Genomic DNA, 17,840 nt, shown 5'->3' on the forward strand with positions numbered 1-17,840 from the left:
AGTAGCTGGGATTACAGGCACGCACCACCATGCCCAGCTAATTTTTTTTTTTGTATTTTTAGTAGAGACAGGGTTTCACCATGTTGACCAGGATGGTCTCGATCTCTTGACCTCGTGATCCACCCGCCTCGGCCTCCCAAAGTGCTGGGATTACAGGCTTGAGCCACCGCGCCCGGCCCTATTTTTTTTATTTCTTAAAACTGGGTCTCCCTCTCTTGCCCAGGCTGGAGTGCAGTGGCATGATTATAGCTCATGGCAGCCTCAACCTCCCAGGCTGAAGCAATCTTTCCACCTCAGCTGTCAGAGTAGCTAGGACCACAGGTGCCTGTCACCATGCCCAGCTAATTTTTTTGAAGTAGAGATGGGCTCTCACTGTGTTGCCTAGGCTGGTCTGGAACTCCTGGGTTCAAGCGATCCTCCCACCTTAGCCTCCCAAAGTGCTGGGACTACAGGCGTGAGCCTCCGCACCTGGCCTGCCTTTTTTTTCTCAACTAAAACAAAACAAAACAACAACAAAAAACTTTACATTTAAAATAATTGTAGATTCACATGCAATTGTAAAAAAACATTATAAGCTTTATCAGTGAAGAAATAAAAAATACAGAGAGGTAAGCCAGTTTCCTCCAATGGCAACTCGTTGCATAACTATAGTACACTATATCACAACAGAATATCGAAACTGTGGTGAAACCCCGTCTCTACTAGAAGTACAAAAAATGAGCCGGGCATGGTGGCACACGCCTGTAATCCCAGCTACTCAGGAGGCTGAGGCAGGAGAATCGCTTGTACCTGAGATTGCACCACTGCACTTCAGCCTGGGTGACAGAGCGAGACTCTGTCCCCCCAAAAATATTGAAACTGATAGAAACATCAACCTCACTAAGATTTCACCAGTGTTACAACACTCATTTGTATGTGTAGTTCTGTGCAACTTTATCACCTGTGATTCCTGTGACCTCCACAGTCAAGATCTAGAACAGTTTATCACAAGGAAACCTCATGCTCCTCTTTCATAAACACACCCATTTCCCTCTCTACTTAGGCCCCCAGGACTAACCTCTGGCAAGCATTAAACTGTCCTCTATCTCTAATTTTTGTTATTTCAAGAGTGTTAGAACCTGTAATCCCAGCAATTTGGGAAGCTGAGGCGGGTGGATCACCTGAGGTTAGGAGTTCAAGACCAGCCTGACCAACATGGTGAAATCCTGTCTCTACTAAAGATACAAAATTAGTCAGGCGTGTTGGCAGGCCCCTGTAATCCCAGCTACTTAGGAGGCTGAAGCAGGTGAATCTCATAAACCCAGGAGGGGGAGGTGCAGTGAGCTGAGATTGCACCACTGCACTCCAGCCTGGGCAATAGAGTGAGACTCCATCTCAAAAAAAAAGAAAATAAAGAATGTTAGGCTGGGCATGGTGGCACATACCTGTAGTCCCAGCTACTTAGGATAAGGAAAATGGATCACTTGAGAGTTTGAGGCTGCAGTGACCTGTGATTGTAATCATGTAATCATGAATCATGCCTAGTAGACAACAATAACCAATATAAAAAAAAAAAAAACAAAGAAATATTCACACCTCTGCTCTTTAGCATGGGCAACAGAGTAAGATTCTTTTTTTTTTCTTTTTTTTTTTTTTTTTGAGACACAGTTTTGCTCTCGTTGCTCAGGCTGAAGTGCAATGGCTCAATCTCAGTTCACTGCAACTTCCGCCTCCCAGGTTAAAGCGATTCTCCTGCCTCAGCCCCCTGAGTAGCTGGGATTACAGGAACCCACCACTGCACCTGGCTAATTTTTTGCATTTTTAGTAGAGACAGGGGTTCACCTTGTTGGCTAGGCTGGTCTCAAACTCCTGACCTCAGGGGATCTGCCCACCCCGACCTCAGCCTCCCAAAGCACTGGAATTACAGGCGTGAGTCACCACACCAGGAATTTTTTTTTTTTTTTTTTTTTTTTGAGACAGAGTTTTGCTCTTGTTACCCAGGCTGGAGTGCAATGGCATGATCTCGGCTCACCGCAACCTCCGCCTCCTGGGCTCAGGCAATTCTCCTGCCTCAGCCTCCTGAGTAGCTGGGATTACAAGCACGCGCCACCATGCCCAGCTAATTTTTTGTATTTTTAGTAGAGACGGGGTTTCACCGTGTTGACCAGGATGGTCTCGATCTCTTGACCTCGTGATCCACCTGCCTCGGCCTCCCAAAGTGCTGGGATTACAGGCGTGAGCCACCGCGCCCGGCCCTTTTTTTTTTTTTTTTTTTTCTTTTTTTTTTTTTTAAGGACAGAGTCTGATTTTGTCACCCAAGCTGGAGTGCAGTGGCATAATCTCGGCTCACTGCAACCTCCACCTGCCAGGTTCAAGCGATTAGTCTGCCTCAGCCTCCTGAGTAGCTGGGATTACAGACACCCACCACCATGCCTGGCTAATTTTTGTATTTTAGTAGAGACAGGGTTTCACCATGTTGGCCAGGATGGTCTCGATCTCTTGACCTCGTCATCTGCCACCCTCGGCCTCCCAAAGTGCTGGGATTACAGGCATGAGTCACCTCAACCAGCCCATTTCTGTCTTTTTATTTTTTTCATTTTTTAAATTTTGTTATTTTTTCTTTTTAAAGATGGGGCTTCACCATGATGGCCAGGCTGGTCTTGAACTCCTGACCTCAGGTGATCCACCTACCTCCGCCTCCCAAGTGCTAGGATTACAGGTGTGAGCCACCTGCCCAGCTATTTCTGTCTTTTTAAAAAAACAAAAACTAGGCCGAGTGCAGTGGCTCACTCCTGTAATCCCAGCACTATGGGAGGCCAAGTCAGGTGGATCACGAGGTCAGGAGTTTGAGACCAGCTTAGCCAATATGGTGTAACTCCATCTCTACTAAAAATACAAAAAATTAGCTGGGAATGGTGGCGCATGCCTGTAGTCCCAGATGCTCAGGAGGCTAAGGGAGGTGAATCCCTTGAACCTGGGAGATGGAGGTTGCAGTGAGCCAAGATCGAGCCACTGCACTCCAAAGCGAGACTCCATCTCAACAAGAAAGTAATAATAAAACTGAGATGCCTTGAGTCTTGATGCATCTGCCCACACCCAGATCATGAGGGTTATCTTAGCACAGGTGACTTGTCTCCCATACTGCTAAGTATTCGGAAGCTGCTTCTTGAAAGGTAACTACGCCAGATGTGGTGGCTCACGCCTGTAACCCCAGCACTTTGGGAGGCCGAGGTGGGTGAATCGCCTGAGGTCAGGAGTTGGAGACCCACCTGGCAACATGGTGAAACCCCATCTGTACTAAACATACGAAATTAGCCAGGCATGGTGGTTGGCGACTGTAATTCCAGCTACTTGGGAGGCTGAGGCAAGAGAATTGCTTGAATATAGGAGGCAGAGATTACACTGAACCCAAATGGGGCCCCTGTACTCTAGTCTGGGCAAAAGAACGAAACACAAAAAAAAAAAAAAAAAAAAGAAGAAGAAAAAAAGGTAACTAGCCCTCTCCTGCAGAAAACGTGGCCTTGATTCAGAACACTCAGGGTTTGGGCTATGAACGTTTATTGAGACTTGTCAGAGGTGCCACATGAAATCTCTGAGGAACACAAGTACCTTTTTGATGGGGCCTGTGCTGTCATTTGTAGCAGATGGCAGAGCAGCTGGTGGAGCCCTTGCAGTCTTCTGGTCACCTGGTAATTAGCAGGAGTAGTATTTTTTTATTTTTTATTTTTTGAGACAGGGTCTCACTGTCACCCATGCTGAGGTGTAGTGGTATAGTATTGGCTCACTGCAACTTCTGCCTCCTGTGCTCAGGTGATCCTCTCACCTCAGCCTCCTAAGTAGTTGGACTACACGTGTGAGCCACCATGCCCCACTAGTTTTTGTATTTTTTGAAGAGTTGGGGGTGTTGCCATGTTGCTCAGGCTGGTCTCAAATTCCTCAGCTCAGCCAGGCATGGTGGTTCACACCTGTAATCCCAGCATTTTGGGAGGCCAAGGTGGATGATTCACCTGAGGTCAGGAGTTAAGGCTAGCCTGACCAACATGGTGAAACCCTGTCTCTACTGAAAATACAAAAATTAGCGGGGCATGGTATATGCACCTGTAATCCCAACTACTCAGGAGACTGAGGCGGGAGAATAGCTTAAACCGGGGAGGCTGAGGTTGCAGTAAGCCGAGCTCGAATCACTGCACTCCAGCCTGGGCAATAGAGTGAGACTTCGTCTCACACACACACACACACACACACAAAACCTCATCAGCTCAAGTGATCCACCTGCCTCAGCCTCCCAAAGTGCTGGGATTACAGATGTGAGCCACTGAGCCAGGCCTCAGGGTATTTTTAAGTGTTAAAGCAGCTTTCCAAAATCCAAAAAATACTACCCCAAATTATGCCACTTTCTTAGTGGCAAGAGTTTCTGTAAACAGGACCCTTGTGATTTCTTTTTTTGTTTTTTGAGATGGAGTCTCACTCTGTCGCCCAGGCTGGAGTGCAGTGCTGCAATCTCGGCTCACTGCAATCTTTGCCTAGTGGATTCAAGCGATCCTCCTGCCTCAGCCTCCTGAGTAGCTGGGATTACAGGTGCCCAGGTAATTTTTTTTGTACTTTTTAGTAGAGACAGGGTTTCACCATGTTGGCCAGGCTGGTCTGAAACTCCTGACCTCAGGTGATCCACCCACCTTGGCCTCCCAGAGTGCTGGGATTACAGACATGACCACTGTACCCAGCCAACCCTTGAGATTTCAACACCCAGCATTTTTAGTGACTCAAAGCATGAAATGTTTTCTTTTTCTTTTTTTGAGATGGAGTCTCACTCTTTTGCCCAGGCTGGAGTGCAGTGGTGCAATCTCGGCTCACTGCAACCTCCGCCTCCTGGGTTCAAGTGAGTCTCCAGTCTCAGCGTCCTGGGTAGCTGGGATTACAGGCGACCACCACCACGCCTGGCTACCTTTTTTGTATTTTCAGTAGAGACAGGGTTTCACCATGTTGGTCAGGCTGGTCTCGAACTCTTAACCTCTTGATCGGCCCGGCCCGCCTTTGGCCTCCAAAAGTGCTGGCATTACAGGCATGAACCACCAGGCCCAGCCAAGAATGAAAATTCTTATCAGGCCCTTACTTGCTTACACGTTAACCATTCACTTTTTGCCCAACATTTGTCATTCCCATAATGAAATTATAAACTGCTGACATACTGTTCCTTGTGAAGCAGGAGGGGATAACTTCAGGGTCACAAAAATATTTGGCGGAAGAAATGAATGTCTTTAAACACATTGCAACCAGCTGCCGACACCTAGAAGTTTGGTCATTCAAAATACTATGTGAGACTGAAGAAACACAGACCTTTCCCCCTTGGTTCTCTGAAACTACACCCCTTTTAGTCCATAGCTGTGTAAAAACTCCCCATGCCTGGCATGGTGGCCCAGGCCTGTAATCCCAGCATTTTGGGAGGCTGAGGCTGTAGTGCACTATGCCAACTGGGTATCTGCATCAAGTTCAGCCTCAACATGACCTCCCAGGAGTGGAGGACCACCAGGTTGCCTAAGGAGGAGTGAACTGGCCCAGGTTGGAAACAGAGGTCAAAACTCCTGTGCTGAGGCTGGGTGCTTCGGCTCATGCTTGTAATCCCAGCACTTTGAGACTGTCTTAAAAAAAAAACAACAAAAAAACACCCACAAAACTCTGTGCTGATCAGCAGTGGGGTGGCACCTGTGAACAGTAACTGGGAGCCCCCATCTCTAAAAATAAATAATAAAACATTTATCTCAAAGCACCTGCGTCTCAGTGTTTGGCATCAACTACACATCACGTACACAAGGCTGAATTTGGAGCTCTACAACATAAAATGGAGTATCTTGACCTTTACCCTGGAGGGAATGCCCTAGTCATGCCCAAGGCCACAGATTGAAAAACATTTTCTGTAGTGTCAGAGTAACTATTTTAGGTGTGGGCCATGGGGTCTCTGATCAAACCACCCATCTCCCTGCCTGCTGTAGCACCTGAGCAGCCATAGATGGTATTAACAAATGGGCATGGCTGTGCACCAGCAAAACTTCATTTATAGAGGCAGCATAGTGCAGAGGGTAGCAACAACAAAAAAACAGAGGCAGCAGGCCTGGCCAGTTGCCATGGTGCATGCCTGTAATTCCAAAACTTTGGGAGGCTGAAGCACACAGATTGCTTGAGCTGAGGAGTTCAAGACCGGCCTGGGCGACATAGTGAGACTGAGTCTCTCTTAAAAAAAAAAAAAAAAAATTAGCTGAGCATAGTGGTGTGCACCTCCAGTCCCAGCTACTTGGGAAGCTGAGGTGGAAGGATAACTTGAGCATGGGAGGCTAACACTGCAGTGAGACAATATCATGTCACTAGGCTCCAGCCTGGGAAACAGGAAGACCTGCCCCTCCCCAACAGTTAACAATCCTGGAGAAAGGGGATGTGTTTTGCTGTCCATGTTGTTGCCTTGGGATGTCAGGTCACCTAATACATTCTTTCCCATCCCTTGGAGCCCTTTCCACACGTGCATCCCAAATCTAGCATAGACTTTCATGGGTGTGTGAAGGTCCTGTTAGAAATCTTCATAATCTTAATCTTCATGGCACTCCAGCCCCATTTCCAGCTGGAATTCCGCCTGTTTCTCTGGGTCTCTTATAACCTGTAGGCCTCTGCTTCCCCATGCAGTGCTGACACCTGAAGCATGGTGGGCCCATTGGTGAAGAGAAATCCCCGACCAAGGATACAGCAAGGACACAGTTCTCCCTAGGTTCCCCCCATGCCAGTCTTTCCAGTGCCTCTCTGTCTGCATTCCTGTAGCCTGCCATTCTTGGTATCCAAACATGCAGAATAGAACAAAGAGCTGCACTAAGCTGAGCATCTGAAGCCCAATAAGGCTAGAAAAGGCTGAAGACTTCAGACCTAATTTTTAATGCAACACTCAAGGAGTTAATCAAAAGCGTTTACTCTTTAAGTGAACTCAGTAATGACCCTCAATACCGGTAAAATCATAATACATTAAGTTACAATATACAGCTACTGAAGTGGGGAAAAAAAGCTGAAGAATGACCAAACCAACATGGAGAAATCCCACCTCCTTAACCAGGTATGGTGGCACAAGCCTATAATTCCAGCTACTTGGGAGGCTGAGGCAGGATAATCACTTGAACCCAGGAGGCAGAGGTTGTGGTAAGCCAAGATTGTGTCATCACACTCCAGACCCTGGGCAACAAGAATGAAACTCTGAAAAGAAAAATGAATACTGTGTGCTCTATGTAGAGCTGCCTGAATTTAAGCATGGCTTTCTTTTGCTAAGGTGGATAGCAATTTGAAAACAGGTTTCAATCTTGATGTGTGTATCCTGCCATAACCTAATTAAAAACACACCCTTACAAAATTCATGAGCCTGACCCAAAAAAAAAAAAAAAATCAGATTTTATAAAAACTAGACATAATAGCTTAAGCTCTCTAGCTATCATCTGTGACTCCAGCATCAAGGGCCTAGCAGGAAATTCCAAATGGTTTAGAACCATGCACGTTACAGGTGGCTGGGGCCGCATGTGTCCATTTGATGCTTCCCGGAATGTGTGTTGCTAGTCACCATTTCCACCATTCACGTATTTAACATTTTTATTAGACTTTTATTTAGCCTCATCATAAGAATATAAGGGAGATCATAGATTTGATGTATGAAATTATTTTTAAATTCACACTAAAATACATTACGATTAAAATGAATTATCTTCAACCACCCATTTTGCTATCTTTTGCTGAGCAGATAATCTGTGCCAGTCATTGTGAAAAAGTCTTTATTTTAAGAAAAAAATTTAGTTAACAAAAAATTTAACAAGTTTCACTTAGCAAAATACACCCAAAAGGAAATCACAGTACAAAGAAAGTTTTAAGTCAAGGCCTCACCAATTCCTACAGTATTAGTATTGTGTCTCAATTCTCAAAACTAACTTTTAAAAAGCTTAAACTTAACCTAAAGGATTTTAAATGAAAATATAAACTAGAATGAACAAACATGAGAAATATTTCTTTGAATCAGGGAGCTAGCACCTTTGAGTTTTCCAAAAAAGCACGTCTCCCCAGTGTGTTCAGTGATGTGGTGTAAAAGGTCCACATTTAACATACTTAAACTACTTAAACTCAGATAACATCACTCTGAAGTATACTACCAAAATGTTAATTGAGAAAAGCTGAAAATAGTTTTAGTTTACTTATTATCACATGCTAGAAGAAAATTTTGCATGAGAAACACTGAAGAGGTAATTTCTTTAATCCAGATTTCACAAACTCATGGTGCAAAATGGGTCCCACAGCTTCCTCTATTATAACTGCTCTTAACTGCTTGTTGGCTGCCTGTGTAAAATTTGATTGAAATAACTCAAATGTTCCTAACAAAACTAGTCATATCCACCCATGCTGTTCTGCCCACTGTAGCTGGCCCCATAACAGCCGCTCACTGACTGGCTCTCCAGGCCACTATAAGTGGCCTGGGCGGCAGACACCCCCATGCCTTGCATCACCTGGCTGCTATATGCCCCATTGCTGGCCCCTGTTGTCGAATTCAAGAAGAGTTCTATGTATCTGTGTTGCATGTTGGCCCTGTCTTTGGACATGGCTGCGACAGCTTCTTCATGAGTAGCAAACTCAACATCTGCTTCGCCCGTCACTCTTCCATCTGGGCCGATCTCAATATGGACTCTCACAGGATTAAGAGGAGAGAAGAAGTTGTAAATGTCGTTCTCGGTCGCTTTGTACGGCAGACCCCTCATATGGACACAGTGGCCTGTGGTGCTCTGCACTGTGAACTCACTGTCGCCGTATCTGTGGTCATACATTCCGGAGAGACAGTAGCTGAGGTCTCTCCCGAACAGGTCGGTGGTGAAGCCATAACCATCGCTGAGGCCACTGTACTCCTCATAGCCCCCATAGCCTGCACTGTAGGCACCGGGCCGCATCCTCTCCAGGCCTGCCTGCTTCACAATGCCAATATACCTCCTGGCGGTCCCGGGCCGGTCATAGGGCCCCGGCCGCTGCACGGACATGAACTTCAGAGGGGGATCGGAGTATGACCTAACTTCCTCCTGGCTGCTCTTAAACACCTCGATGTACCTGTGCCCTATCCTCTCCTTGTGCTTCCCTAGAGCTTTCTCAGCTAACTCCTGGGAAGCAAACTGCACAAATGCTTCCCCTGTAATCTTGCCCTCGGGGTCCACAGGCAATGTGATCCCGTTTGGCACGATTTCCAACCCTGAGAAGAACTGAACAATTTCTTCCTTTGTGCATCCAAATGGGAGTCCTCGAAGCCGCACGAAGCCGTCGTTGGCGCTGTCAGCACTGTTGGGACCACTGTGCTTCAACACCCAATCCATCTCGGTTCTGTGGGACTTGAACACCTCAATGTACCGGTGGCCCATGCTTTCCCTGTCTTTTTTCAAAGCCAGTTTTACATCATCTTCTGATCCAAGTTCAACAAAAGCCTCACCACTCTGCCTACCCTCTCTAGTGTAGATGAAATGGACACCTGCGGCCCCATCGTGAATCGTGCAGTCAGAGAGGAAGTTCTGCACGTCCTCAACAGAGCAGGACCAGGGAAGGCCACGGAGCTTGACCACAAAGCCCTCACCTCCCTCAGGGCCCAGCATCATGGACACTTGACAGGATGGGTGTCAGGTGATCTTGGATGCGGCTTTTTTGTGGCTGAAAAACAAAAAAAAAATGACAAATTTATTTAATATGCGTAAGAAAAATATGCAATAGTAATTTTTCCTCTTTTACAGATGAGGGAGGTAGTAGGACATTAATAAATATACCAAATACATTTGAAAGCTAAAATTCTCAAAAAATTTACATGATTTTTCACAGGCAGTTTGAAAAATCAGGAGTCTGTAAGGCAGGACAATGCATGTGAACTTGGTGCCTTGAACACAGAGGAATGTAAGTTTCAGTCAGGTTAGAGCAAGCACATTTTCTTGTTATATTTATTCCACTATTTATCATGATGAAATGTGGCAGCTCACTTATAGACAGCAATGGCTTCCAAAGTCCATGGGGTCATCATTTTGCTCCTAAATTGTCAATTCAAAGTAAATACCAGTCAAGTGTGAGGCCAAACTGACAACATATACAGATAAGCAGACTAATTCACCGGCAGAATTAGTTATGTGCACTGCAAGTAAATGGAGAAACCAGATCAGATGATTCACAGGTTCACATAAAATACAGAATTGCTGCCTTTTGCTGAACATTGCAAGAGGGCATTGGGAAGAAAGGGATGCTATCACCAGAGAGCTGAGAAATGCCCGTACCACCAGGGTGGTACATGGAACCTGAAGTCCAAACTCAAAGAGTAAGGCCAACCACACTCCGGAAGGCAGTCTTTTGAGAAAGAGGAGCAGCTGAGCCAGACTACAACATATGTAACATATCTACAAGCAAGAAAAATACTGCAGTATGGGGTGTCAAAAATAATGCCCAAAACGAGCACAGAGTATATGGAAATCTTTTTTTTCTTTTTTTGAGACAAAGTCTTGCTCTGTCTCCCAGGCTGGCGTGCAGTGGCACCATCTCATTTCACTGCAACCTCTGCCTCCCAGGTTCCAGAGGTTCTCCTGCCTTAGCACCCCCAAGTAGCTGGGATTACAAGCCTGTGCCACCATGCCCAGGCTATTTTTTTTTTTTTAATAGAGACAGGATTTCACCATGTTGGCCAGGCTGGTCTTGAACTCCTGACCTCAAGTGATCTGCCAGCTTCAGCCTCTCAAAGTGCTGGGATTTACAGGTGTAAGCCACGGTGCCTGGCTGGAAATCTAATGTTTCAAAGTATCATTTCACATTAACCATTATAGATATAGCTGGTGGCCTTTTCAAGAAATATGGGCTCATCATTTGGGGGAAAAACTCCATTAAAAAAAAAAAACCCACAATTTAAAAAACAGACAAAAAGTATAGTTAGATGTAATTTAAGAAAAGGAAAGCCAAATTTGTAATAAATAAATGAAATGCTCAACTGCACTAGCATCAGGGAAAACAGTAACAAGTTATCATTTAGTAATTTTAAAGTTTGATGTAGCTATTATAAATAATGACATGTGATTCTCATACAGTGCTTGGTCATTTCAAATTGCCAATGTCTAAAAGGATAACTTTGTAAATCTTAAAATTTACCTGTCTCTACACCAGATTATAAAGACAACAAGACATGTCTCCCAATAACAGTGTAATGGCACCAATGAAACAGAACTGTACGTAATATCCTAAACATATCACCAAGACCAAACACCAGGCATTTATCCACAAACTGTGATTTGGAATCCAAAGGGCTTTGAAAGTATACAGCTTAGGTAAAAGATGTCACCCCTGCTAATGAGTAGGATATGGAAGTCTCAGGGAAGACAGTTAATAGGAGCCTAACCTGTACTGCTCACTGTCCACCTCAAATGCATTAATACTACGTACATAAAATTATCCTGAAGGGCAAAGGACTGGGCATAAGCAATCCTATCTCCAATTTTCAAACTGTGCTCCGGATCTGCAGCACACACTGGGGTTTAGCCTCTCCAGGCCTTATCTAAACCCCCTGCAGCAGTGTATGGTGACAGTAACAGGCTGATCTGTCAGAGCAAGGTCACAGCAGCCTCTAGGCTTAGGTTTCTCAGCCTCAGGACTACTGACACTTTGGACCAGACAGTTGTGGGGGCGGGCCCAGGTACTGTAGTATGTTTAGCTGCATCCTTGGTCTCTGCCCACTAGATGCCAGTAGCACCCTCCACCTCCAGTTCTGACAACCAAGTATCTCCAGACATTCCCAAATGTTCTCTGGTGGCTAATGCTGCCCCCTAGTTGTGAAATACTGTAGAAAATCAGAGTGAGGCTGGGCACAGTGGCTCCAGCTTACAATCCTAGCACCTTGGGAGGCAGAGGTGGGTGGATCACTAGAGGTCATGAGTTCAAGACCAGCCTGGGCAATATGACAAAACTCCACCTGACTACAAACACAAAGAACTAGCTAGGTATAGTGGCAGGCACCAGTAGTCCCAGCAACTTGGGAGGCTGAGGCAAGGATATTGCCTGAACCTAGGAAATGGAGTTTTGAGTTAGGGAGACTGCACCACTGCATTCCAGCCCGGACAACAGAGCGAGACTGATTGAAGAAAAGAAAAAGACAAAGAAAACCAGGGTCAACATCCTTAAACGGGCCCTGAATATCACCGCTGTCCTACCCCAGCACCCCCTGCTTGTCCAAAGCCCTTCAGATGTCTCCGGTGGCCTTACATAAGATTTCACCCCCTCTCCAGCTGGTTGACATTCCTCTTGGAAGTGGACTTTGTCACGTCAGAGTCTAGGAGTTTGTAAGCAAGGAGTGGGCCCCTCTTACAGCAGAGATCATGAACTACAGGCTCTGCTCTGGGTCCAACCTCATGTACCCTAATGCTTTATTCTTTCTTTCCCCTTTCTCCACTGAGCACTATCTCCTTGGTAATTAAGCATGCTCAGTTCTATCCAAATCATAACATACCTTCCCTGTGTCAATCTTGCCTCCAGCTACTTGTTTTGTTCAGTAAAATCATGTCAAAAGGCCTCTACTGTCACTTCCACTCCCCACCATTAAAACTACACGATCAAAACCAGGCATGTGGTTCAATGCCTGTAATCCCAGCACTTTGGGAGGCAGAGGAGGGTGGATCACCTGAGGTCAGGTGTTCGAGACCAGCCTGGACAACATGGCGAAACCCCGCCTCTACTAAAAACACAAAAATTAGCTGGGAATGGTGGTCGACGCCAGTAATCCCAGCTACTCAGGAGGTTGAAGCAAGAGAATCACTTGAACCCAGGAGACAAGGCTGCAGTGAGCAGAGATCATGCCACTGCACTCTAGCCTGGGAGGGAGAGCAGGACTCTCTCTTTATAAAAAAAAAAAAAAAAACCAAAACCAACCAGGCACAGTGGTGCAATGAGCCAAGATCACACCATTACACTCCAGCCTGACAACAGAGTGAGACTCTGTCTCAAAACAAAAAAAACTGCATGATCCTACTGTACAGATCTCCACGGCAAGAAAAACATCTAATATTAACATCTTCATCTTAAACATTCCTTCCTAGACATCCTCTATCTTTCACTCCTGTTGGCAATTACTGTGTGGGGTTTTTTTTTTTTTTTTTTTTTTTTTTTTGAGTCTCACTCTGTTGCCCAGGCTGGAGTGTAGTGGCATGATACTGGCTCACTGCAACCTCTGCCTCCTGGGTTCAATCGATTCTCCTGCCTCACCCTCTTGAGTAGCTAGGATTACAGGCACGTGCCACCATGTCCAACTAAGTTCTGTATTTTTATTAGACACAGGGTTTCACCATGTTCATCAGGCTGGTCTCAAACTCCTTACCTTGTAATCCACCTGCCTTGGCCTCCCAAAGTGCTGGAATGAGCCACCACGCCCGATCTCTTTAAAAGTTTTCCAAGCATAATGGCTAGGCCTTACTGCCATCCCATCTATGGCTCACGTGTTCTTTTAAAACTCATCACTGGTCTGCTTCCAAGTCCTCAGTGGTTTCCCACTGAAGTCAGAACAAGGACCAAAGGCCCAATAGCATCCCTCAAGCCTTCCAACTTTTGCCTGCAGCACTTTTACCCAGCTAACATCACTTCCTTTTTTTTCTTTTCTCCCGGAATGTGCCAGGCTTTCTGCTTCTTCAGGGAGGTGACGCACACGGTTGACGCTCACGGTTAATTCTCTCCCCAAATATACTCTGTTCAACCTTCTGTCTACTTAAATCCCACTAATCCTTAAGGTCTCAGCTCAAATACACCACCTTTCTCAAAGGGTTTCTCATTATCCAAATTAAGTCTCACACACTCCACTACCACAGCACTCGCTGCATTTTGTTTAAAAGGGGTCTTCAAATTCACAATAGAGGCCTACAGGGGAGACACTTGTGCCTGTTTTGTTGGCCACTGTGACCTCATCTGCAGCAAACGCTCGACCCAGCTGGCCCAAGATTAGCCAGGATTAACTGCTGCCCATGTTTGGGGGGGTGGGGGGTGAATGTCAACACCTTCCTCAAGAATGCAGTGACCTGGCTAGGCTGAAAAAAACATACAAGCATAAAAACAACATTTTATAGAATAATCACTTAAAATGACTACTAATATCTTACATGTCATAAATGTTTTGTATCGGAAACTGTTTCAGAATGACTTCCTCTCTGAAGGCAAGGTGAACAGACCATTCCTTTCCAAAATACATGTGTACACTGAAAACATGTACTGCTTATTTTCACTTTAGAATTGGTTTTCTTTTCCATTTCTCAGAAGTCCTAAAGCTTTTCAATAACTAACACTCAGTTGAAAAGAGGCCTGTGGTGTCCTGCTCAAGGCTAAAGTTAGGGACAAAACTTTTATCACTTCAGGCTTCTAAGTAAATTTGAGTATAACAAATATAAATACTACAGCTGAAAATGGGCTCTTCTTAAAATAGCTCACCTTAAAAACAACTGCGGATGCCTTCAGTGGGAGACACTTCTGGATGGCAATGAACTGTCCTAACAAAACAGCAATATTGGCTGTGTGGGGACAGGGCACTAGCTCTGGGCTCAGAACTCCAGGTAAGGACAGGAGACAGCTGAGAAACCCTTTATAACCCCTAGGTTTATAAAATTAAATCTCACACCCCATCCACCTAACAGGATTTTGGAAGTCTTACCTTTTCACAGGACAATACAGTTACAACAGAAGGGAAAAGCCCTGTTGGTCTTGAGATTTACTCAATTCCTGAATTTCTTCTTTTGAAAACTTTTGTACTCTTCTCACCCAGACTCGAGTGCAGCGGCTTTATGTTGGCTCACTGCAACCTCTGCCTCGTGGGTTCAAGCCATTCTCCTACCTCAGCCTCCCAAGTAGCTGGGATTTTAGGTGTGGGCCACCACATCTAGCTAACTTTTGTATTTTCTCTAGAGACTGGGTTTCACTATGTTGGCCAAGCTGGTCTCCAACTCCTGATCAAGTGATCCATCCACTTCAGCGTCCCAAAGTGCTGCGAATACAGGGGTAAGCCACTGCTCCTGGCCAATTCCTGAGTTTCTACACTGAGGACCGTTAGTGCTAGGAAGAAATTTAAATATCGAGGGCGGGGCACTTGGGAGGGAAATGGGTGGTGAAGTGACAACAGCAGGGGGCTTGACGGTAGGAGTGCTCTTTCACTGGGATAGCAGAAACATGGGACAAGGGTGCTTGCTAGAAATTGTTCAATCTGACTTATAGGAACCCCTCTGTAAGCAGTGCAGAGGCACACCCCAGAGACACTTTCAGCTTTATTTGGTAGTATCTTTGAAAAATGTTTCAGTAAGAAATACATCATAATCCCTAGGATCACCAACATCCCAGTGATAACGCTGTCCCAAAGGACAAGGGCTGAGTTGAGGGCTATGGAATTCTAAAAATGAAGCTGCATGAGAAGTTTTGGAAATGTGAAATTAAGAAAATCAGTTAATTGTTGAACCTGTCGTCTTTAAATGAAGATAATCAAATCTGCCTTGTCTTGCAAGCTTCCAGTAATTATTACATAGGAAATTAGTAGGGGGGATGTACAAAAGGAAAGCATTATATTTATTAGGAAACCTATTCAGAGGTGATTTAGTTTCAAGTACTGTGAAATCAGGTTTTCAAGAGGCTTCAACAATCTGTCTTGTTGAAGGATCTAAAGGGTGAAAGCCAGTCATCAATGATCTGATCCACTTCCTCCCGCGTTTATCCCAGCCCCCGCTCCAGCTTTATCCGAAGACCAACACCTGAGGCCTCTCTGGAGACATGCCAAGCTGGCAGCCAAGTCCTCTAACCCAACGGACCAGCCGCTGTGAGCCTGTGGACCATGCCCACTGCGCACCGCCAACGCACGTGGAGGGAGAGTTGGGTCTCCCAGCCCGCAGCGCCAGGAAACCGCTGGGGAGGGGAGGGCTGCTCAGCACCCCCCAGGAGAGTGGACCCGGCGGTTTTCAGACAGCGCATGTTGGCGCCAATTATCTGGCCAACCAGATAATTAAAACACAGGTCCTAAAACAACCGATGTGGGTGGAGACTAAGAATCTGCTTTCCAAAAAGCGCTCTCGAACGAGCTCTACGCTGTGTTACAGGTTGGACGGGATTAACGCTTGCCTACAGGCAGAGCCAATTAAGATAAACAGGGCGCGCCCGAGTCCACCGACTAGTTCGGCTATCTGCAGAGTAAACAGGGCTCTTCAGGCACCACCCACCTCGTTTTCTTTTGTTCAGGACAGCAATCCGGGAGGGACCCTGGCCTCCCCTCCTTGACACACTCCCCGGAGACCGGGTAGCACTCTCGCGAGGCGGCTGGGAGCGCGTCCCGCCTCGCAGCCCCCATTACTCACTTAGTTCGACTCTCAAACCAAAGTCCACCCGGCCACGGCCCACGGACTTTCCTGCTCTAAGACTTACCACGGAGGCAAGCGGGACTGGTTTCTGTTGCTATCAGGCAAGCGCGGCTGGCAGCTAAGAGCCCCGAAATTCCACCGAAGCTCAACCACGCAGAGGGCTCCGGGGAAAGTCCAGGTGCATCTTTTTGTTCTCAACCTGCAACAGAAATCCAAGTGGTCGGGGTCGAACGCCTTCTGCGAGGTGGGAAGGCCCGAGCGCGCGGTGTGCGTGTTTTGGCGGGAAACAGCGCCAAGGCCCCGGGACAAGGTGAGGGCGGCGTTCCCGCGGCCTCCTTTCGTCGCGCCGGCAGCTTTGGGACCGCCCGGCCGGGCAGGAAGGTCGGCCCCAGGGCCTGCGCGGGCTCGGGCGGGAGCTTCCGGGCGGGGGCGGAGCGAGTGGCGCGGAGGGGGGCAGGGAGGGGAGAGCTCCCGGGGGGAGGGGCGACTCGCGGGTGGGGGAGGGGAGGGGACGCCTGGCGAGCTTCCTGGGCCCGGAGGGCGACAGCGAGGTTAGGTGGGGGCTGCTTTCCTGGCCCGCTGGGCTAACGCAGCCTGGGCAGGAGCTCCTGGACCCGCGGGCGGAGCAGGGCAAAGGAAAGGGAAAGGAAAAAGCACTCCCAGGTCTGGGTCGGTCTCCCGGAGGCCGTGGCGGCGAAAGGGGGTCAGGTGGGCGGCCGGGGCTAGAGTGGCGGGGCCGGGGCGCCCGCGCTGCGGCTCACCACGCCAGGGACGGGCTGTTGGCCCCAAGGAGGCGCGGGGTCCGGAGTCCGGAGTCCGGGAAGCGGAGGCCGCGTGATCGAGACCGGCAGCCGGACGTGGGTCACGGGGTGCAGAGGAGGAAGTGCCACTGCCGGGCCCGCCAAGATGTCACCAATGGGAAACGCGTGCCTGCAGGTGCGGCCCCGCGGCCCGCCGCGCTGGGCCCTAACAGGAAGTGGGGGAAGGAGAGAGGCCGGGCGGCAGGAAGACAGTTCTCCGAGTTCTCCCGAAGGGAGCTGACCGCGAGCGCGACCTGGGGAAAGTCCAGAGTGGCAGCCACGGGGAGGGGCGGGGACTGCAGAGTGTAAGAGTAGCCAAGTCAGACACAGCCCCTCTCCAGGAGGCCGCCTCTAAAATGGAATTAGCGGACATACCTTGGGTTTGTACATTTGACCATGAACTCACGTATAGATTCTAAAAACATCTTTTGGAAAAAAATTTTTTAACTCAATTCCTAAAACTTTAACTTAAGCAATTTTGTGGACATCTGAATCCTGATTCAAATGAACTGTATAACAATTATAAAGCAATTTCAATGTGAGCAGTGACATTTTATATTACAGAATTACAAAAATCTTGTAATTATGCTGTAATTTTATTTCTTTTTAAAAGACCCTTTTTAGAGCCACAAGTATTTGCACATGGTATCTGATTTCTTTTTTTTTTTTTTTTTTTTTTTTTTTT

At 47.0% G+C, this 17,840-nt stretch overlaps 1 protein-coding gene across 5 annotated transcripts in view; it reads right to left on the bottom strand.

The window, feature by feature from the left end:
• Positions 1-7,583: 7,583 nt before the first annotated feature.
• The window catches only part of HNRNPF (heterogeneous nuclear ribonucleoprotein F), a 21,269-nt gene continuing 11,012 nt past the window's right edge, over positions 7,584-17,840 (bottom strand). For 2 of the 5 annotated variants that reach the window (XM_032267273.1, XM_032267271.1), the window contains 2 exons: positions 16,420-16,554; positions 7,584-9,672 (listed from right to left, as the gene is read on the bottom strand). In XM_032267273.1, coding sequence (XP_032123164.1) covers positions 8,373-9,620 — 1,248 coding nt within the window. In that variant the 5' untranslated portion in view covers positions 9,621-9,672; positions 16,420-16,554 and the 3' untranslated portion in view covers positions 7,584-8,372. Of the gene's footprint in view, positions 9,673-16,419; positions 16,555-17,116; positions 17,246-17,840 lie in introns of those variants that run through there. The other 3 variants (XM_032267272.1, XM_032267270.1, XM_032267275.1) reach the window with 3 other exon arrangements.

Source organism: Sapajus apella, unplaced genomic scaffold (assembly GCF_009761245.1).
Source record: "Sapajus apella isolate SASKATOON/1434 unplaced genomic scaffold, GSC_monkey_1.0 scaffold167, whole genome shotgun sequence".
Classification (NCBI taxonomy): domain Eukaryota; kingdom Metazoa; phylum Chordata; class Mammalia; order Primates; family Cebidae; genus Sapajus; species Sapajus apella.